This window comes from Balearica regulorum, chromosome 1 (assembly GCF_011004875.1).
Source record: "Balearica regulorum gibbericeps isolate bBalReg1 chromosome 1, bBalReg1.pri, whole genome shotgun sequence".
NCBI lineage: Eukaryota > Metazoa > Chordata > Aves > Gruiformes > Gruidae > Balearica > Balearica regulorum.
This window is the reverse complement of record NC_046184.1, coordinates 185,159,077-185,182,912: the sequence shown is the minus strand read 5'-3', so window position 1 is coordinate 185,182,912 and position 23,836 is coordinate 185,159,077. Positions and strand designations below refer to the sequence as shown.

The 23,836-nt window shown below is 37.4% G+C and overlaps 1 protein-coding gene across 10 annotated transcripts in view; it reads right to left on the bottom strand.

The window, feature by feature from the left end:
• Positions 1–1,651: 1,651 nt before the first annotated feature.
• Positions 1,652–23,836, bottom strand: part of DGKH (diacylglycerol kinase eta) — a 168,053-nt gene continuing 145,868 nt past the window's right edge. For 7 of the 10 annotated variants that reach the window (XM_075741767.1, XM_075741768.1, XM_075741775.1 and 4 more), the window contains 5 exons: positions 23,187–23,279; positions 20,619–20,738; positions 20,147–20,255; positions 18,635–18,765; positions 1,652–12,568 (listed from right to left, as the gene is read on the bottom strand). In XM_075741767.1, the coding sequence (XP_075597882.1) occupies positions 12,479–12,568; positions 18,635–18,765; positions 20,147–20,255; positions 20,619–20,738; positions 23,187–23,279 (543 nt within the window). In that variant the 3' untranslated portion in view covers positions 1,652–12,478. The remainder of the gene's footprint in view (positions 12,569–18,634; positions 18,766–20,146; positions 20,256–20,618; positions 20,739–23,186; positions 23,280–23,836) is intronic. The other 3 variants (XM_075741769.1, XM_075741770.1, XM_075741777.1) reach the window with 1 other exon arrangement.

Here is a 23,836-nt window from a genome sequence, read left to right as displayed (position 1 = left end):
TACCACTGGTTTCATTTTTGCCCTTGTAGTTTGCCATTCCATCCCAACTAAACCTCTTTAAATAATTCTCTACTAGGTTTTGTGTTCTAGACACGACATCTAGATGGCCCTTTTTGATAAACTGCCTGGGCAGTAACTGTTAGATTTTCTTCTACGGATTTGCTTCGAGACTTCTAATTTAAACTCCTTCCCATCTACCACCTTCTTTTTTTCAGAATTTTATGAATTTAGTCATGGGAGTTAAAAGCACAATTTCAGTCTTTATCATCAGCTATGCAGTGTCACTGGCATGAATGGATTGATTATACACCACAAGTACTAAAATATATATTGTGGTATGAAGTTCACCCATCTACCAAACTCTTCTTAAAATTATTAAAAACTTCCCTAAGTGCATCTACCAAGTTAAGGCTTATAATGCAACCATTTTTCTCATATTCTTTACTTCTTATTCATGCAAATCTAACGTATAGGCAAGATTAACTATGGGAAGCCTACTTTATGGTTGTTTAACTGCTAGAAGCAATTCTGGAGAGTTCACGGTGCCAATACACCATCATACCCAGTCTCCTCTTGTATTGCCAAGTGCCATCCCCAGTGGTGTCCCCTACTTTACCTCATCAGCTATTTCTCCTAATACAGTCTCTCATTTATGCCAATGTTTTATTACAACCATTTCAGATTAGTTAAAGAAATTGAATGCACGTGAAACACACCCAAAATAAAGTACAGGCTTCAATCCTAAGAGATTTGTAAGCCCCCTAGAATTCATCGTGTGTTAAAACCACCATCTCTAACCTTTAAGCATTCCAAGTTATCTGTGAAAATGCCTTTCCCACATCTGATCACTTCAGGACAATGGGATCCCAACCACAAGATTATTGCCTCCATCGACTGACTTAGGTTCTTCTACGCTATATTTTTTTTTCCTTCTGTATATGCCATTGATTGTACTTACTCTCACATCTCACCTTGGGGTAAGTACTAACCTAGTAGCTCACTGACCTGTAACACGGTAGTTGATGATTGCCTGCAGAATGGCCCTCTGCCTTCAGGTCCTGGCATGGAGTCAACTGAAATGAGTGTTTATCTGGATTGGTGTTAGAGAGGTTCAGCATATACTGCTAAGGAAAAATGTGTTTGTTTTACTGCCACTTACCTTGGGAGAAACAGGCACGACTGTATATTCTGTTTTAACGACTGTTGTTACTATGGATGCGGATGTAAATCTATTTTTACATTTAATACGACGTATGCCAACAAAATCTAGTGGAAGATCCCTGCAAATGTTAAACACCTACATGCACAGTTACATGTGGGCTTGCACGTAGCCATATAAAGTATGTTTAAAAGCTGTATTCAAAGCCTGTAATTTAAAACAATTTTCAGGCAGTGTGTGGTAGACTGAATAGAAATGATGCTTGATAGTCATTCATCCAAATTTTATTTAGTTTTAACTTACAGAGTTTTCTTTTAAATTACAAAGGTTTACACTGTGCCAAAGACTTGCCATGGTATTGATTTCAATGGGGGATTTTGTTTTGGATTTGATGACATTGGTAGCAGCCCACACTTTGAGTGGATACCATCTAAAATTCAGTGTCATGATCTTCAAGGATTTCCAGACACAGAAAGAATTCAAGGACTTACATACATTGAATGCATTCTGTTTATTTGAGAAGGAAGATCTCATACGAGTGCCCATTATGGAAGGCATCTCTTATCATGTACAAGAAAATCAACCATTGCTTCCAGCAGAATACAAAAATACACATCTCAGTGACTTCCATACAATAATAAATATGTAATCATGCATCCAACAATAAAAAGGCACGGAAAACTGGTCACTTAGTAGTCATAAAAATTACTAACTATATTAACAAAGCCACCCAAATTATCTGTACAAGGAAATGTAACAATATATTCCAAAGGTGAAAACACATAAAACATCTTTAAAATAGTATATGCAATAAATACCTCAATTGTTTTTTATATATTAAAAATAAAACTGTGCCATTGTAAACAGTATGTAAACAAACAAAATTCACTGTTCCTTACCATTATTACAAGTAAATAAAGCCAAAAGTTACACCCCTGCTCTGTTAGATAGACTTCATTGGCAAGTTTTGTCAGGCAGTTTAAAGTTTTACTCTTTTCTGCAGCAAACAGAGCCCACTATGTGTGTAATTTTAAGTACTAGAGCAATCGCTAAGCTTCAAAACTGACTACCCAGAATGTAGTAAGTCGTTAAATAGTCAGAACTGAAACTAGGAAAAGCAATTTTTGCAGTGTTACGGACAAAAGTCATTTATGCATACTACATATAATAGTGTCAGTAAAACGTAGCTGCTTATATACCACTGCTCTCCTATAGGTCTTGGCGGGGGGGCTGTACAAAGGTGGTAAAGCATCCTTACTCCCACGGGCGGAGAAAGTGAGGCACACAAAGGTTCACTGAGTTGCCCTCAGTCTTGCACCAGCTCCGCAGCAGGAAACTAAAGGCAGAATCCAGACCTCCGGCCACTTCCTCCTCATTTCCTCACATATCCTCTACTCGTCCTGGCCTTTCAGACAAAGAATGGTGTGTCCTGAACTCCAGTCCTGATGAGAATTACAGAAAGATGACCAACGTGCAAAAGGAACGTTGCCTGCTCGCTCGGGCCCCCATTGGCTCCCACCGATAACCACGGAGGTTTGCCACTGACCACAACGGGAGCACAACAGGAGCTTTTTTCCTCCCAAATCTGTAATCGGATCCACATTAGCAAACTAGTGAGCCCAGGCAGAGCCCTGCGTATCCTCCACGAGCCTACTGATTGCCTCGACTGTTTATTCTTTTGAGGTCTGTTTCTATAGCCAACAAACTTGTGGAAAGTTCAACCAAGGTGCAAACTTCCTTCCTTATTAGCAAGGGGAAGAGTAGGAAGCTGAATATGATCCTTTCTTAAAACAAAATTACAGCAAGAGACTCCTGGGAGTGGTGGGCATTTGCACAGATGTCTTCAGAAAGAGCCTCGTGGGGGAATACGGCTGGCTTGCTATTTCTTCAGCTTTTGATAACATTGGCATAGCTACCTCATTTTACAAATCCTACTGTATCCCTAGGATGACTATCTACAATAAACACAAACTTACCTGTTCTGGACACATATGTTTCAAAGTGCACGATAGCTCTTCTTTGAAAATGATATTTTTAGCCTTAGATGAAGAAATTAAGATGCATCTATTTAGCTGTTTCACAGCCTTATGTCTTTTTACAGGAAGAATATACTTAGAGCATACACAATTAAAAGATACCCTGGAAAGGGATTTAGGAAGCGCTGCGTTATGGTGTTTTTCCTCCCTGGTACTATTAAAGAACTGATCCTTCTGTCCCTAAAGAAGTGATTTCTCTAATAGCAAGCAGTTGTCTGATTTGCCTTACCACTTAATATTTTCATAATGTTATTCATCCATGAAATATTAAAAGAATCATTCTACAGAGCAGCTCTGAAGATACCTCCATGTCTGGATGAGAACTTTAAAGCCATATACTATATGACTTTTTTTTCCCCGATAAGGTACTTTTGGATAAGGTACTTCAAGTGTCTCATTCCAGATCTGCAGAGCCAGCTGAGCTGTATGAAATCAGTAGGTATACAAACCAGACAGGGCAAGTTTTTATTAATCAATAAATAATTCTTCATTTTCACCTACCACGCTGCATGCCCTCTTTGTGGAGAGAGGTATGAAAGGTGATCTGTTTTTAGGAGATTCTGTATTAAATCTTACAAAAGTTACTTTAGAAGCTATTTTCTTAGACATAGCCAAGGACCAGACCAATGAAAAATCCTGTACATTCTCTGAGGCATATATTCCCACCTCTGTTTTAATTTGTAGGTTCTGTAGAAAAATCCAAATAGCAACTGCAGATTTCACATCGGGAAAAAATAAATACATTTCACTCATTTAAAAAAATTATCACAGTAGGAAAATAGCCAGTAAACAATAGGTTCAGAGGGGTTTAATCTTGGCCCCAGTGAGATCAATGGGAGTTTTGCCAAGGATGTCAACAAAGCCAAAATTTCACCCAGAATTGTATACAATTCTTTAGCTGACAACAATCACAAACATCCTGCCACTCCATTGTATAAGTTAAATATTAATAAGCATCTGTAAACATCCTGCAATTCATCTGATATAAAAAATACTATAATAAAAACAATGCAGCATCTCAAGCATGGTATAGTTTTAAGTTTTTTTGGCTCTACACACAAGTTGGCATCGTTATATTGGGCAAAACCAGGGTATGTATATACATGTCTATGTACAGGTGTGCACGCACATACACACTGCAAACTGAACGCTACATATATACACACATGCACACGCAAATACTGGCAAGAGAACAGCATTCATAGGTATGGCATTTAAAAGTTTACCGATGGTCAGTCTGATGATAACTGTTATGCGAGGAAGAGTTTTTACCTACTCAAATCCTTTGTAGGTTTACACATAAATGCTAAAACTAAAGTACATGAGCAATCTCCAAGGGGGACTAAGGTGCTGTTTAAGCACACGCCCAACAGATCTATGTGTTTGCAAAGATGGTGAATTTTCCTGTGGAGTGAACAGGGGAAACGAAGGGCAGAAACTACTGAGCGCGCAGCAATTTTTATCTAAACCAGTACAAATCATGTTAGATGTTTTCATTTTCTGTTGAATATAGTTCTGAATTGGGTATTTCAGCTTTTTGCTACAAAACACAATTCAGACCCAAATATGAGTTATGCAGAAAACTATACAGTGTGGCATCTCTGCAAGACTTCCATGTGCACTTTATGTGTCCGTTCATCCAAGTAAGTGGATGTTACTACAGACTTAACTAACAGCTGTACTTAACTGGAATACTAGTTTAAGTGACAAGCCTGGCTAATGAGAGAAATCACTCATGTTGGGCTGGGAAGCTCTCAGGACCTTTACAATACCTTTAGATGAAATTTCCTTTTTGAAATGCCAGAACATACACTACAAATACATTCATGCAATTCCATAGTGCTCAGCATTTAAAGATACCTGCTCTGGAGGTACAGTTGTGACAGTGAGAAGCTTTGTTAGTACTGATACGTTTACTGTCACCGTGAATTAAGACAGGAAGCTGCTAGTATTGGAGGTCATTAAATGATTTGTGTGTGATGACAGCAACGAAGAAGGACCAGATGTCAGGTGCAGAGATCAGGTCCTCTTCATCACTCAGAAGCTCCTCAACAGCTTCCACTCTTTATGTACAAATCCCATCTATTGCACATTTCATCTTCTGCAGTGAATATTATCTTGCCCTTTGATGATCCCCTCTACATATAAGCTTCAGCAAACTAAAGGACTAGGTAACTGGCAGCTGGAGGGAGGTCCCATGTTTCAGCTCTTGTAGGATTTAAAGGACATGATGTAAGAGAGTGGCTAATGAAACAAATTATTTCAGGACAGGATCACAAGCTGTGCTCTTTAAGGGGGAAAAATGGTAATTTTTGTCGTATATGAACAACCTCATTGTTCGAAGTGCACGTTTTAAGGACTCAGAAATCCAGGACAGAAAGTATGGACACCATAAGTGACAGATGCCTGTAGAAAATGCTCCAAAATCTGGCTAAGCAGTACAGTCCAAATGCCTATTTTGATAGACAGAGGTGGCATCTTGTGAGAGGACAGTGCCACTAGAAAACTTCCTGCTGAGCATCCGCATGCCTGTGTGCTCATTGTAAGCCTTCACAAACTGTCCCAGTAGAAAATCTTTAGTCTCAAAATTCTCATTAAGAGCCCCCAGGCCCTATTTGTCAGCACACGTGCTCTCCATCACTGAAAAGCAAAACCAAGCAGCTTCGAGGGCTTTCCTCAACCTCCCCATTCACATAATGACTGACTGTAACTGCAAAGAGAATTAGTAGTCCCAAAGAGAGCTTACTTCAACTAATGTGGGGAGAAAAACACATTCAGATCTCTTTCCTTGGTAATAACATTGTCAGGTTATCAATTCAACTGAAAAGTTTTCTATCCAATTAATATTTTAGTTTCATAAAAGTAGGACTTAAAATGCTAATTCCCTTTAAATATACACAGTAGAGATTTAGGGCACTGTGGCGATTTTATATTTGGCTTTTCACATGAAAACAAACTAGCCAGATTTAGTTTTAGTGCATTTCTTCCTGGTTTCATCTTCCAGTTCGCACGCTCTAGTATAACATAGCTATACCTGGATCAAACACGGCTTCCTAACAGAATTGTTTCCAATGCATTTGGAAAAAAAATAATAATTCAAATTACTTTAAACTTTGTGCTACATTGGTTTTATCTTCAGTATCTTTTCAATCCTAACACTAATCTTCCAATCATACTACAAATATATTTTTCCAAAGTGTTTGTTCCATAGAATAAAATATAGATTAGTCACTTGCATCCTTGTCCTACTAATAGCTACCAAAATTTCTAGTATTTTCCATAGTGGAGTTAGCCCAAACACCTCTCTTTCCAAGGGCATTCCAGGAGCTAGTGTCAATTGTTAGTGGCACGGCAAGCTAAATACAGCTTTCGGTGGGCACTGCAAAACGTAACTTAAAGGATTTTAGTCCACCATGGCTATGCCAGACGTTGGAGCCTGAAGCTCTGGTCAATCTAGAGCTCCTGGAGCATCCTACAGCTTTTTCCTAGCTTGCCTGTCCAGCTCTTATGAACAGAAATGGAGGCAGGACAATGACATGTGAGGGTCTCACCTTGCCAAGCAGCTGGGAAAGTCATGCAGACCCAGGAGCTGGGAAGCAGTGTGGGAACATTAACACAGGTCATGTCTCTACTAAACATAAATTATGCACCAGCTTCTTCTGCCCTCACTAATATAAGCAATACGTTGTATGAACTCAAAATCCTATCAAAGAGCTTATATATAAAGTGTTTCTGTCAACTGGGAGACAATGTCTTCAATTATTTAAACTAGATGTTTGTAATTCTACCACCAGGTAAATATATGGATTTTCTGTTGACTGCTTTGAAGGTGGTAGGTCTTTAACCACTGCAGTTGAACTCATTACAATTTGTCCAGGAATACTCTTAGGGCTGTAATTGCCAGCATTCTGCTAGTTTGCTAAAGCGTTAACACTGCTAATATTTTATTTTTTACAGTTGATGAGGGGATGATGTTTTAAGTTTAATTTTACAGCCTGAAAAACCCCCAATTTTCAAAACTTTTTTTTTTTTTAGTTAAAATATTGAGGGCAATCACTATTAAGCCTACAGAAGTTGCTATGAATTTTCATATTTGCTCCAACTGGCCACAGGAATAGTCTCCTGGAAGGCTCCAGATGGCTTCCAAATGGAATGTAATTTCTGAGAAACAGACTGGGCTTCTGTATGGCAGAAACGAGCATTTCAAGTACATAAGCTAACCATTAACAGAGCTATTAAATCTAATGCAACAGTAGTAGAAAAGAACTAGAAAATTGTTTTCTTTTTGTAAAAAAGATCAATTTCCACACTATGTTCTATATATAAATACAAGAATTCATACAACCGGTAAAGATCATCTATTGATAATTACCAAATGATGCTTTATCAATCCTGCTGACACTACCATTCATCTCTGAAGAGGCAGCAGAGATATTTTAAGTCCTATCCAAACTCCTCAGCTTCCTCAAGTCAGCAAAAACTCCTCCTTTTACTTAAGACAGCAATACAGTCATTTACAGTTCCTGCAAACATTAAATCTTTGCAGTTAGAATAAGCAGCATTGAACCTGGACGATATGAGAATTACACCACAAAACATACAATCTATGAAAACAATCGAAAAAAAGGAAGAGCCCATGGTATAAATATAACACTCCAGATGCTGCAGTTGAGAGGTACTTATGTTATTGGGGTGAAAAAATACATTTATAATTATTCATATAATTTGCAGTGGCACTCACTTACACAAGTGACAAGATGGTTGTAAGCTAAATATATTGCTCCAGCTTGGTTTTCCTCAACAATATGCATTGCTTGTGACTTTACCTTTCACAAAGACTTTTTGCGCTGCTAATTATTAGTTACCAGAGCTGTCAAACTTATATGCAAGAACTTAATACTTAGGGGCACAGAGAAAGCAGTGGAGAAACAGTAGTAAACGTTAGTAATGCAATCATTAATAGGAAGCATTGAGCAAAATGGAATCACTCTGGGGGTTTTTGTCTTCCATGTCCATTGCAGAATTATCTATCTATAGTATGTAGTTTTACATCTATTTTTTAAGTAGCTCTATGGAACATCGTCTCATATTTGCTTTATATTTTAATTTTCCATTACATGTGAAACAGGTCTCCTGCCAGTTTTCTAGAAAGGAAGACTAGACGCATTGAAAAATGCATTTTACCCTTGAAACGAGATCTGTTCATTATCAAGGCATTATGAAATTTTCATTAAGTGAATTAGCATCGCCGAGTTCAATTAAAAAGTCGAAATTGGCAGATTCTCTATTTCTGTACAAAAAGCATAGGAAAATATGAAATGGACCATTATAAAAAAAAATCCATTCCTCTTGTTTGAATTACAGTTACACAACATTGCAGTCTGAATTTATTTGGGCAGGGATGGAGAGAGAACGATGATTTCTATTTATTATTTACGGGACCAAGCATATTTACTCTAGTCTCAAAGTAAGAAATACTGGATTGAAATCATCTGGGAGGAGATTTGATCACATCCTTTATATTTTACTGTTCTTCCATAAGTTTTAAATATTTTTCTTTGAAAGAATGAGATGGTCAGGACAAAAATAGTGGTGAAGGGGAAATACATAAAAATGTATCATAAAGAAAATTTGCAATCGCCATCATATAAAAATTTTCATTTTTGAACAAGTTTTTTCTTTAAACTATTGTAAAAAAACCCCAACACCTACAACCACAAGTTTGCCTGATTTCATTCCATTTCTAAGGCGGCAGCATTAGGCATTATAAAGGCAATACCTGCATGACCCGAACTGAATGCAGTAAGCTGAAAAAAAGCCTATTCGAAAATGACAAAACAGAAACATGCAGTTAGCAATCTGCTGCCATTTTAAAACATGCATTTCTCCTCTTCCTCCTTCTGAAGTGTAGGGCATTTCATCTATATGAATACCGACCGCTTAAAAAAAAAAAAGCTGATTGCTCTGTATTCCTTCCTTTCAGGTTTCAAGGTATACTGATTGACTGCAGAAATTAAGTGTATTCAACTAAGGGGGAAAAAAAAGAAATCATCCCATAAACTTTGTATAGTGTTTTTTTCCTTTGATGAATCTAGCATGTTAAATCAAGCTTCACAAGAGCTATTGGGGTAACCTGTTTTCTAAAACACTAGTTACTTTTAGGGGATGTGTTTACCCTATTTTTGTTGAAATATTGGGATGTATGCTTTTTTAAATTGTAAAGAACTATTTGTGTCCTTAGTTCCAGGACCTGAGACTTTTACAGCAGTAAGAAAAAAAGCCAATACTTGGAAATTACAATAATCGTGAGTTAGTAACACTGTGTTCAAAAGTCTTTCTTTAGAAAAGCCACATCGCTAAACACAACCCATGACCTTGGCAGAGAAACCCTGTAAAATATTTTGAGCCTCCTTGTCAGACACATTTGGAATTGGTAGCCGACACTAGTCTAAGGCATAGAGTTGCATAAAATTTGCTCTCCTGGGCATCTAGTAAATACAGCATAAACGATGTTTACAATTTTTTTCCTACCTGCACGTTTAAAAAACGCTTCTGCTTCGGACAATCAAAGTTAAATTCTTTGGTGGTCATTTAAAAAAACCAAACTATACAAAGACAATTGATCAGTTGTCCTATACTGAGGTAATTTGAGGAGTGTCATAAGAACGTTGCATTACGAACACCACTTGGCCATTTTTCCCTGCCTAAAAGCAGCTCCCGTTTTTGATATACTCAGCATAGACCTCTACGGCGACCTGAAAAGATCCTGTTCCATAGCCCGTCTTAACGCATTGCATACAGCAAGGCTGAAAGTTGTAAAGAAAGTGTATCCTACAATCTAGGAAAGGAAAGGAAGTTCTTCCATATATTATGTCCTTGAATCAACCAGGAAGATTACCTATGTAGTCTACCGTAACATCGATATATTAGAATGCTGCCACACATTAAAATATAGCATAGTTTACGGAGAAACAAAGAGAGAAGGAAATACAACTTGCAAAGACTTGACAGATGCCATCTGAACATCGTTAAAGGGGTCAATGTCAAGTACATTAAAAAAAAAAAATCTTTCCATTGTTTGCTTAACTTCCCATTGTTTGCATATGCTTTTCATAAAACAGCATGAAAATCATATTACTTGGCAAAGGGATTTTGGGTTGTTTTTTATAGAAAATGAATGGAACATAACCTTTTACTTTTATGATCCTTGATGTCCCTTCTAACCTGGTATTCTACGATTCTACAATTCTATGATTTTGTTTGCTTACCAGAAAAATCAATTATGTCCACAGAGCTCCCACAGTGGTGCCTGTTGAACCTACAGCAGCAAGAGGACAGAGTACTATAATTGGATATAAATGAAGCCTGTTTTGCTCCTTTTGAAAATTTTTTTTTTTTTTTGGCAATAAAACAATGAGGGGAATAGATTTTACTTTCCAAGGGATGATTCCCATCACACTCATGAGAAAGGGAGGGCAAAACCAGGTTGCAGTACTTGACATTGGCCCCTTTAAATGGGGAAAATAAGCTTTGGAAAAAAAAAATAAAACCTTACTCTGCTGCCTATGAGGAAAAGATAAATAGATATTAAGATACTCTTTAACCTGCAAGAAATGTCAAAGCTAAAGCTACTCGATTAAGTCAAGTGTTCCTCGTGCCACAATGACACGTTGTTAGGCACAGCAAGGAGACAGGGACTTTGTGCAAGTTTTCTGGCAGGTGGTGCAATATCATCTCATCTCAAACATTTGGCAGGGGTTTTTTGTAGGTTTTCTACTAGATTAATATTTTTGTGAAAAATTAAACAGGAAATTCAATTATGAAGCTATGTTTGTTTAAGTAAACTATAAATAACCTTACCAGTTCTGGTCTAACACAATTTCTGAACAAAGATGGTTTTCATTTTTTAACCTGTTAACACTCATGGATTACAGGCATGTGATTCATTTTTGCATGCATAGTGTAAAACCTTAGAGTTTTTTAAATTTTTATGATCTACCGATGTAGGAGTACTGACAAGAATCAAAATGATGCCTTTGCAAAGAAATGCATACAGAGACAATTTTAAATTAAATTAGTAATGAGTAAAAGCTTACCTCACAAAAATCAAATCAGCTGCTACATTTTAAAACTCTTCTTAGGTATGATAAATAAAATTAATTTTCCTGTAAAAATTTTTCATTAATTTTTCAACCTGCTTTTTGAACAATAGAATAAATAAAACCATTAGTGCCTGAAAGTTCAAATATGCTACAGATGTTTAAGATAACTGAATAACTACATTAAAATGCACCATGAGAAAATTCTTTATCATTTTCCATGCAGGAAGCCAATTGATATTTTTGTGAGGTACCGGCCTTTCAAAAATACTCATAAGTTAGTTACCTGATATACCTTCTGTACATGGTATATTTAAAAATCTAACTGTACAGTCTTTCAATCATATATAATGCATATAATCTGCTGAATATGGCACAAATGCTAAGTTTCCACACCCACTCATCCTTTGCTGTAGAACACATTTTAGGCATAACACAACACTGAAGAATAGAAAAGTGCCTGAAACTGGGGGGGGGGGAGGGGGGAGAAAAAGACACTCAAGTAGTAATAAATTAAATCTCATTCAAACCGATATAAAAGTTGTTCAAGTGTTTAAAGTATCAGATGTGTCATGCAACAGAACAACAGACGATTCAGGCAGGCACACCATGCATTATAGTTTGCATTCATGGTATCACAAGGTATCTCTCCCCGGTTCTGCGCGGCCAGTGAGTGCTGGGTACCTGCGGCACTGCTGGGCTCACGTGTGAAACCTCCGAAACCTCTCGGTTTCCTGCACAGGAGGTTTTATGAAGCTATGCCTCGGAAGGATAACCGGAGAACCTCATGCTGTACAGTGGTATCTTGCTGCAGTGTAAAGAGAGGCATACTGAGCTGCATGTAAGCAAAGCAATCATTTCTTGATTATATTTTCCAGTCGGTGCAGTTCACCATCAACCAATCGATTTACCAAAATATGCTTATCTGAACTGGCCAAGTTTGCACACCAAGAAAACGTCTTCAGAGAAAATATCACCTTTTCCTTTTTTTTTTTTTTTTTTTGGCACAAATCCTTTTGTACTCTTGCAGCAAGCTCTTCACCATACAAGAATTCAGAGATACTAGCCTGTACAAACACACCGGTGCTTATTCTTCCATAAACTACAAAGACAGCTAAGTGCCTGCAACAGCTTTGCTTCTCCAGCAACTTTCCCTTCTCTCTCTAGGGAGAGCACCAGCATAATTACACTTCAGACAAAGGGGTGTTCTTGCCAAGCTCTTTAATTCCCTGGAGAATTCGCTTCATATGACCCACTTTCGTTATCCCCAGGTCCTACAGAAATTAAAAAAAAAAAAAAAAAAAAAAAGAGAGAAAAAGAGGAACATTTATTTACAAAAAGGAAAAAAACCCACCCCATAGATTATGTTCTAACCATGCAACAGATTTCTAGAAATGTGCTCACTGCAATCAACATTAACCAGGAAAGATTCTATGGCACTAGCAAGTGTTGCCTGACAAAAAAAATAAATTGCTTAGAGCATACAATGAATCCCTGTCTGTCTTGCAGACAGAAAATAACTTACCTGCAATAATGACAACCCAAGGCACTGCCAATATCTGTCAAAAACATCTTTTGCTTGACTTCTGAGTACAAAAACCTTTGACAATTTCTGGCAAAAAAAAAGAACAATCTCCCCCTCCTCTCTAATACAGCAATCAATCGCTTGGTAGGATGTGATGGATTAGAGCTTCTGTCCAGCAAAGTCACTTGATCTGAGGCCCTATGATGTCTGTTTTAATCAACAAACACACACATCCCCAGTTTCTCGAGGGAAAGTGGATGTAACAGCTACAGGCATGTAGGACAACTTCCCTTTAGAGAGCAATAGAAAAGGTAAGCATTGGTTTTTTCATTCCAAAAAGGTTATGTCTCCTAACATGGATCTTCTTGATTAGAGAGCTGGAAGAAAAATTCTCATAAACGTGACAGTCACATCCCAAAGGAAAATGTAAAAAGCACAAGTGTAAATCTCTTTGTAGCCACCAGTAAAGCAATCACATCAGCTGAAATGTTTCTAATATCTGTTTCTGGGACCCATCTCCGTATGAGTGACAACAGACAAGACATTTTTGCAGCAAACCTCTTCCAGCATTAATAACAGCTTTAGCAGCATCCTTTTTCAATTTTGACTGGTCCAATGGTCAGAGAGGCAGAATGGGATGCCCAGCTGTGCTAATAATCCCCAACTGCGCTGATGAATTTTCAGCTCAGTTTGGTGAAAATTTGCTTCCCTTGTCTGTAAAACCCAGCTTTGAAAAACTCTTTAAAATCCTGGTGTTAGTGATGTTGAGCAAGTGACAGATTCAAACATTAGTTATTTCTAGAATAAACCTCATGTAAATAGATTGTGATTAAATAAAAAAATCTTAGTAAAGTTTCACTATCTATTCTGAAATAGAAATCCTTTCATTTTAATAGGAAGATTTTCCATTATAAAGACATTAAAAGGAAGGAAGCGTAATTAAACAGCTTGAAATGATTATTCTCATACAGAGTGAAAAATGAAACCAAATAAAATATTCTATACATATTCTACACAAAGACTGTATCCACCTTTCTACGGTCACAGAAACCTCAGGAAATCTGCACTTTGTACTACTTAAAAGTGCTAGCATGCAATTCATTTTGCATTTCTCCAAAGCAAGAAAGGGGTGGTTAGAGGGGCATGAATTAATTCTTTTATGGCAAAGGTAGCACAGCACATATTAAACAGGTGGATTAATTTTCAGAGAGTCAAGACTGAATTCTGGTTATGTTAGAGAAGAAAAAAAAGCCTGATTGTTTCTTCAGTTGAAAACTGTCACTACTATAAATACATGACCATCCTTTACTTTTATACTTTGGCACGAAGGTGTCAGTGTGAAAGACTTCAAGATATGTTCATAAAAGTCCCCAAATCAAGTGCTGCTCATCAACTTATCCGAAAAAAACCTGTGATTTTCCACATCACATCAATTTATTTTTTGTTTCTGCTAACACATGGTCATCTCACTTATAAAAAAAATGTAGTACTAATTTTTAAGTTAAAAGCATTGATGTAGGCAATAGTTGTTAAACTCGTCCCTCTTACAATGACAGTAATATTTATCATTTTAGATTTGAAAAATGTTTTCTTCTTTATGCTAAACTTCATTTTCCAGTGAATTGAAAATACACATGAATATTGAAACTACTGAAAGAGCCTAGTTGCTCATGGAGGAAATTCTACATAAGGAAAAACCCATAAGGATACTTTCCAAACCACTAGAAACCATACATGTGTTAAAGGTTAAGAACTTGCAAATTCTTCAGAACAAGCATTTTTCATGAGTAGAACTTCTGTTGAACAACCAACATAGGGAGATGCTGCCAGACTTCAAAGATCAGAGGAAAGAATCAAATTCCCAGAAAACTCAGCCACTTTTTCCACCAACCTTTACAAAGTATTATCAACATCTATGGTTCAGAAGCAAGAGATTTTGGGTTTATTTCCATTCCAGCTGAAGTTGCTGTAATGTAGATCAGAATGGCAAGTCTCAAAAGAGCCTCACCACAATTTTTGGGACCCTTTTGATAAATTCTGCCACACTTCCAGGGAAAAAAACCCCCAACTATTGACAAAATAAACTGAATTTTTATGCTTCTGTAATAGTTTGGTTTAGAGGAAACTAAGATTTATACATCCCTGACACTAGATGCTATGTCGCATTCTCAGTTTACTACTGAAGCAGGAAGGTTTGCAGAAATTCTCCCATCTCAGACTAAACCAGCAGCACATCATGCATCATTCAAAAAGCAAGATTCCCCAAGATCTCTGCTTTTTTGTGCATACATGAGTTTCATCATGGTCTACATAATCTGTCCCGATTTAATTGATACCTAATTAACAATAATTCAATTTGACTAAAATATCGTTTTGAAGACAAGTCTCTAGCCAGAGTCTAAGGAAGAAAACAGCCTTTGTTTTTCACCAGCTATGGCCTTAAAACTACAGGATCACCTCGCCTTCTGGTCTCCCTACCCACTTGCCCATCTCTAGGCCTTCAGCAGGTAAGGCTCAAAAGATTCTAAAAAAAAAAAAAAAAAAGTTTTGGCAAGAAAAAGCTGATGAAAATTCTTGTAACAGCTTTCAGGAGTTCTTCATCTGCATTATATTATAGTGATTGCCTATCTGTTTAGCCAAGAACCCATTTATTCCAGGTTTGCCCCACAGATTTTGGCCAAGTGTATCGCCAATGTAATAATACCAAACAATTTATATAAACACTCCTTAATTTTAACATCTTCCAGATGAGAAACCTACCCTACTTGCATTCCCAGTGTCAAAAGCCATCTAGCAAGCCTGAAGTCTAACAAATCTTACAAAAAATTTTCCATGCAAGAACTTTTTCAAAACGTGCTACTGTGAAACACAGAGACAAAATGCCGCCGTCCTCAGCACAGGCTTCAGCTTGACTGGCACTGCTGACGTGAGGCATGGAAACCCCTTCCCCAAGGAAACCAACATTCCTATGGAGCTCCAAGGAGATGTCACCCTAGTCCTACCAAATGCGTTGCAGTTCTGATTATTATTATTATTGTGTGCACAGAAACATGGTTATCAATGCTAAGAATGCCAGCATTTATTTCAGAAAAATCAGAGTCTAGTTTTCAATGAGTTTGTTTGTAAAAGAGTTTAAAAAAAAAAAAAAAGACAAGCTTGCTTTCTAGAGTTTGCAATTCACTACCCAGCGTTTCCTTAAGCCAAAGAAAATCACATGGGTATAAAAGTCTAAGATTCCCCTAAATAAAATCAGGTGTAGGAGACTAGAGCAAGCTTATTACTGCAGGGGCTGGATGGAGAGAGGTATTTGGAGGTGTTCTCCATTTGCCACACACAGAACTAACCAAGAATGGGATCCACAAGCTATGCAGAAATATAATTAGAGGTGTCCCAATTCTTCAGCCAACGCATCGATCTATTTCAGTGATGAGAGTAGAGGAAGAATTTCATCAAATTCTTTTCCGTGCTGCTTTTCATCTCTACTTTGGACCACAGAAAGAAAGGTGGGCTCAGAGCATTCAGTTAGAACAGGCAACGATTTTTCCTGTTCTAGACATGAGAGGTAATAGAGGTAAATCTATTGCACATGACTTAAGAGATTGTGAATCAATGGTGAGCCCATTTAGCTTGGCAGGAAGCACAAGCCTTGCACTGGAGGAGAGGCTGTAGACAGCTTATAGCTCACAAGAGCACTGAAGACTCATCTGCACACCATAGGCAAAGGGAGGAAAAATTAACAGAGCAGCTTGTGACGTGTGCCTCTTTTCCTAGGTACCACATTACACATCTTGACACCAATTCAGGTCACTGGTCAGAAATCTGCAGGCTCCCTGAGCCATCATTAATTGTCTCCCTGCAGTGATCATGCCCCGTATGTAACGAACAGGACGAGTACTAAACTCTGCTATTTAAATTCTGCATTGCTACACAGAGCTCAAGCCATGCTTGGCCAAAAGCCTGGTCTACCTTATGAGCAGCACTGCTCTGGATGCTCTCAGCGCTGCTAAGGAGCAGATGGGGCAATACTAGAGCAAGACCTCTGCTAGCACAGGATATACCATGGCTACTTGTGTAGAGCAACTCCTTGCCCAGCTCTGCTGAGCAATTTAAAACCTGCATACGTGCTCCCAGGCAGTGCTAGCTAGAGGGGACAGTAAAGTCTGTCTCTGTGTAGGCTCTAAGACAAACTTTTAGATATTTCAGGTCGTAGGCCTTTGTGATGGGGTTTTCTTTATGCTGAATCAGCATGAGTCTTAGCAACAGGGATAACAGGTTGATGATTACCCTGCTGCAGGTATTTACTTGGTTGAAGTGCCAGTCCTCTGGGCACGCAGTCAAATTGGTACATATCAGAAACGAGGCATGGCCAGAAGCCATGCCTAGTTTAAACAGATATTACCCACCATCAGTTATTCCAACAAATTTGACATCTTGATATTTATTCTTTTTTAAGGTTTCTTAACATTTCAGCAAACCTATGCACTGTGTGATGCTGAGTTTCCCAGTTAAGTTTTAAATTTGTTCAGTGCCCGTTATAACAGGGACTTGCAACATCTATCACTGAAACTTTGTGGTGGATTGCTTGGATAGTTTTCCATTTCAAAAATTTTGCATGGAGGGACTGTACTATCCTGAAAGAAAGGAATTGAACTTCCACAGAAAGAAGCTTAGGCGATCTAATACCAAAGAGTAAAATAATACACAATAGCTAAACGCGTCATATCAAGCACAGCTATCTTCAGCATGGGTGTTCTACTGCAACGGTCACACATGTAAGCACTACCCTATAATGTCAGGATTTCATTCTATATAAGAAACTGTACGAACAACGGCACATTTGTATGAAAGTATTGCCTCTACCTGGAGACTACTGCACTGTGGCTAGAGTGATGACTTGCACTCTAAATGTAAATATTTGTGATTTATACAATATTCTATTTCCTTTCTTATGTGCTAAAAGCAGTTGCAAACCACATTATCAAGAACTCATTACTACTGAGTTCCTGGAAAAAAGTAATGTAATGAATCCCCAAAGATATAGCCTCTATTACATATAATGGATGCACTTAAGTCATTCTTGGAAAAGACCAGCAAGCTCAAATAACAGCCTCAGACTGCTAGGTTAACATTTCTCCCTGCAAAACTTACCAGCCTGCCCTCAGAGGAAGAAAGCTTTACAATTTTGGGGACAAAAGAAAGTGCTCTTTTTTAAATCTCTGCCTGATGTCAGCTGTAGAAGTTGGTCAGGGATGAGAAAACCTGTTGTGAAGGTCTATTTTGACACACAAACACCAATGCAATGTAAGTCCAATGCCTCAATTTATTAAGCTGCTTATATCTCTCACACCCACTATATCCAATATATATACAATGAATCACCCGGAGGAGGTCAGCTGCTCATAGCTGCTGACCTTGCAGTAGTGAGATTCAAAATTATTATCACCGCCTTCAACTGATCCATACTGATCCTGTTCAGTGGAAACGGTGAACTTGTGAAGATAACATTATATTATAGTGATGTCAGTAAAATATCAAACGTGCTTTTCCTATGCCTTCTGACATAAACTATAATGCTATCATTCTACAGAAAGTGCAAAAAAAAGGAAACTTTGGTTAACACAGATATTCTTGGTTGCGAGTACAGGTCAGCACTTCAGAAATTCAGGCCAAAGGACAGCGCGTATTAGTTTATTGCATATTTGCACAGTGTAAGCCAAGCTACAAGCACATAACAAGTGCAGGGAAAGAAGAAAAGTTGGTTGTTGTTTTGTGAAAGAAAATGGTCAATAGCAGAAAAGTAGCACAAAGGAAATACCTTAAGGTCTCGCCTTTCCAGATGTAAAAGCTCAGAGCCTCGGATGTCATGGCTGATGAAGATTTCTTTGTACTCTCCCAAACTGAGCAGATCCAGCCAAGCAGCAACTTCATCTGTGCCCCATTTTTGAACTACCAAAGTTAAGAGCAAAACCCCCTTAATTTCTACATGCTCAAATGCATCACAAGCAAAGGTTAGGCCAAAGAGAGTGGAAAACAGAGTAGAATTGCCGTGCTAGCAAAGGGAAAGGTTAGAGGTGTCATAACCACAAAAACTGACAATTCCCTTTTTACATGCAGGTTACAGGTTAGCAGTTAACATGAGAAAGTATCTAAACAAAGTTGGGGTTCTTTGCTTTGCAGCCATGCTTGTTTCTTCAGTAAAGCCTTTAAAACTTCATGCCCCAACAAATTCACATTAAACCGTCTTAGGATCAGTGACGCAAAGTCTAATGTTGTTCTGCTTTATACCATTAACTTATTAGTAGTCATCCAGGGAGAGGGGAAGCCTTCAAAAACTAATTAACATGTAAAATTAAAATATCAACCATACCTCAAATATAGCAATGGCAGCAAGCAAGTCCAATTTTAAGTAACATTTTCTAGTATTCTTAATTAATGCAACAAGTATTCTTTAAGCTACTGTGTTACATAGGCCATTAATAAGCTCTCTGTAAAACATTGATCTCTAAGGTTAGTTGCCCACATTAGTCCTAATAAGACCACATTTATTGAAAAAAAATAGTTATGCTAATTATTGCTATAATTTTGCAACTTCATTCAATGCTGATTATTTTTACAGTGAAGTGAAATCTGAAGTCTAATCTGAAATCTAAAGCCTGATCAGCAACTGCGAGATTTTGCAGATTTTGACCAACTGTCCATTAAAAAGACAAAGATGTACAAACAGTTTTAGGACCGTCTGATCACTGATTAACTCCTGGACGTAATCTTAAGTAAGTTCATGGATAAGAGTGGGAAGAGAGGAGAGTGGAGTTTGTTCAACTTCTAATTAAAAAATCAATATTGACTATCATGGCTTTTTTTTTTTTGATTTGTCTCACCCAGTGAACTTAAAACCCATCTGAAATTTAAGAATATCTGGTTAATTAAACCAGTGTGATAAAAGCAATTGCACGCCTTCTGAAACTAACCTGAAAAACCTGAATCGAAGCTTCACAGGGAACAACGTGTTTACCTACAACTTATATTGCTATGAGTTAATCAAATGTAACCACCAGCAAAGACACAGGTCCTGTTGCATGATAAAACTATCTACATATTTTTGCAGTAGTTCTTTGGTTCGCTTGGAAGTCTTGGGGTCCTACTGAACGCCTTCTAAATGCACTAAAAGAAATCTTCATCCTAATGAAGATGACAGTTACCTCAGTTGCTTTTCACTTTGACTTTACTCTTAAGAGCGCACCATTTCAGCTCTTACAAAAAAACCCCCCGCATAACATCATATTTTCCCCAAATGCTACTATTTTTCTTGTAATTTCAAAACACATACCAGGCTGAGGGCTGGTCTTATGCTTCTGAACTTTTTCTTTTTTAAACTTTGGCACTATGCGAAACACTGTACTTCTGTTGTTTCTTTTAGCGTAATCCAGAGGGGGATCCTGCATGAAAGAAGAGGCATAGTTACCTTTAATTAACAGAAAACAACCGTGAAAATACATGCTTAAGATGGTAATTCATAGCTAATCTCAAAAACTAATACCAAATTTTACTTTTGTAAAGAATGATGCTGGGATTTAACTCTATACAGATTTATTAAATAACCATTCAAAAACTTTACATTCACAAAAAGGAAACAAAACACAAAAAAAGCCCTAAGCTTAGAAGCTTGTTCACAGCAGCCAGAAAGGATCCAGCTTCACTACTGAAATTGCCTCTCCAGATCATGAGGGATTCTAACTTACTCTTCCCTATCAAAAGAAAATTAAGTTCAATTAGAAACAGGAAGTATTAATCACACTCACCTCATCATCATTTGGTTGAAAAACATAATAAAGCCAAGGTACCTCAGCAAGTTTTCTCAACTCTATTTCCACGCTGTGTAAAGCATCAGACAACAGTTCTTCATGGGGAGCTTCTAATTGCTGTTTATAGAGAGGCCAGAAAAACAGTATTTTTAGGTAAAGTATTTTGAGGTAAAGAGTTGAATCCTGGAATGAGTTGCTTGGAATCACTAATAAAGCAATCTGAACATCTATTTCTCTCTTTGAAGTAAAATGAGTCCCAAAGCAGTGCAGAATATCCTTTTGAAAAGACCTAATTAAGTTATATTCTAGTGAATGCATTTTTTAAATGGAGTTGTAAGAGAATCTTTGATCTGCAGTGCTAGAAGAAGATTTTGACGTTGTTGGGGTTTGGTGATAAATTACAACCCCCCATTAATTTATCCTACCTAACAAAAATGTCTTTTCTTTGCTTCAATAGTTTGCATATGTTACCACCCTTCAAAGGAGAGACTATCTTTAGTAAAATATTGCTGTTTAGTATAGTGATACTGGAAATATAAGCTCCCTCTTGCTATTGTGTTCTTTTCTCTTCTAAAGCTCACAGAATTCAGTGCCCATAAGCAGACTTTGGTCTTTCTTTTGCCTTCCCTTCTTTTTTTTTTCCAGTTTGAACAGTTCAGTTTGGAGCACAGTGGAAGACACAATGTCTTTGAAGAAGTTACAACTTTTCTCAGGTTTTCATTTTTCAAATAATTATTTAAGTCATCTATTTTACATGAATGAATGGAGGAAAGAGTTATCTCTTTCTCAAAAAGCACTTATCTAATTGCTTGATTCTCAAATGAAAACATTTTGCTTGGGGACAAAAAAACTCTCATCTAATGGTGAGAAAGTGCATGCATTGGCAATACTGCTCCTGAAATAAACCCAAAACAGTAGTGAAATTCTAGTAAAGGAATAGTCAGCAATTTAGGGTAAATTCTCCTCCTACACCATCTTGGAAAAGCTTCTTATTTCCAATATGGAAATGAACACTATGACTGAAACAATGAAAATAAAGATTTTTTTTCAATTCCTTCCCAAAGGAAATTTTTATTATGAAAATATTTGATTTCAGTGAGCTCAGATAATGTCATTCAGTTGAAATGAAACATTCTGTCATACTTCTCCCTTAATACATTGGAAAATTATGCTCAGTTCCAGACTGGAAATGCTTTTTAAAAAGCAAAAATGGAAATAGTGCCTTTGGAAAATATCTAGACAAAAGATAGGATTTTTTATTTTTTCCAAACTGTACTCCTATCACATGTAATTTGACTACAAACCAACCACTTTATTCCATAAAGACAACAGCCTAAGTGAGCTTTCTTTGAGCTCCCCCTGCTAGACAGCATGGCTGCACGGCGGTGATCTCCCCTTGAGATGGGACACCTCTCAAGGTCACTCCTTGAGGCAGAGAGACCTTTCACCAATGGCAGATCTTTGGTAAGTGACCGGTATCGCACATAAGCTTGTAGTATGGTAACTTTGATTCGTGCCTTGGTAGTTTTGAATCGTTCAAATGATTGTGCTGTACAGTAATAAAGTGAACCTTGCCATCAAACTTTGTTAAGTCACACTTTTACAACATCGTATTAAAACCACTTTTGCTAATGCCTTTGACGGTGACTTTTTAAGTGATCTAAATCACTCATCTGCAACAAATTGATGTAATTGGCAGGATCCTAAATCAGGATTTGTGACACATACCCTAACTCAGCTAAATGAAAACATTTCTATTGATACCCATTTTTAACTAAAAACACTTAAATAAACAGTAAGTTAGTAATAAATCTGCTTTTTAATCCGAAGAAAATGTAACCGTTCCTACTGAGTATCTTCTTAATGTAAAACTGGACCAGCATAGAAAACCTGACATTTTTCTTCTCTTCACAATGTCACATACAGTACAGAAATTTTCTAATTATGCATCCAGGTACAACAATTCTTGAGCATTCATCATTTTAGCACAGAAACACTAGCCAAAGATGTAAAGTCTTTAAGTACCATCAGAGGTCTACTGAACATTTACCAGTTAAAGGTTATAAAATAATTCCTGCCAGGTATTAGAACAAGGGTGAGATTTACTTGCCCAAATTAGATCTGTAGAAGTTGAATGTCTGAGTCTGAACCGCTTTCACCCCAGGTTCTCTTTAAACTCTGAAGATGGTCACATAAGAGAACTCCACAAGCTCTCTTAAATGCTAAACCTGCAGAAGATGATTTAGCTTTTTCTAAGATAGGCCTCCAAGACAGTTGAGTGTGAATCAAACTCAACAGGGATACTTATATGTCTCCACTGACTATTAAAAAGAAGAGCCCAGGCAATGACCTTTTAGATATCTGAAGTAAGATGGATGCCAACCTAGGACAAAAATTCATAACTCATTCTGATCCAAACCACAAATGCAATGTAATATCCTCCAATTGGCCTTATAGAACTTCTTGTAGCATGTCATAAATCCTGTGCCGATTTAAAAAATCAGCGAAGAACAAATCAGAGATAATCTGACTGAGGGAATAAAACCATGTATTTTGTGACCTTACCAAAGGAACTCTTCCTACTAGCAGAGATTCAGTTTCATTATGTAGGGCCTTCACATTGACAGCTATCTCCATAGCAGTGTTTCTGGTAAGGCTCTGGGGAGTAAGAAGCATAAAAATTATTTGAAGTGATGCAAGTCACGCCAAGAATAAGTACTTTGGGTTTACAGCACAGATCTTAAGCCTCTTCTCCTAGAAGAAATACATCAGTTTAGCTCTACACTGACAACTTCTTCAGCACTGAGAACAGAAAACAAAAATGTATCTATTTACTGTTTTTTCCCCACTTTTATTTAATATGATCTTATACAATCCTGAAGATCATCAAGTGACCAGCCACCTGCCAGATGAATCCATGATTTTTTTCATTGACAAAGGCCAGCAGAAAAATTGTGGGCCTCATTTAACAACAACTGTTGATCCGAATTGTTCACCTTATCCTTAGCAGAAGTAAGCTGCTAGCCACATTTTAAGAAGCAAAGGTTAACTAATATATTTACTATACATAAATTTAGGTTAGATATAGACAGCCGCTACCTGATAAATCTTGAGTTCAATCCCTGAAAACACCCAGATTGTCTAATTTGAAGAGTGAAACCAGGAAACTCACTTCCCCTCACCCTCTCTGCATTCTCTGTATAGCACTTGGATAA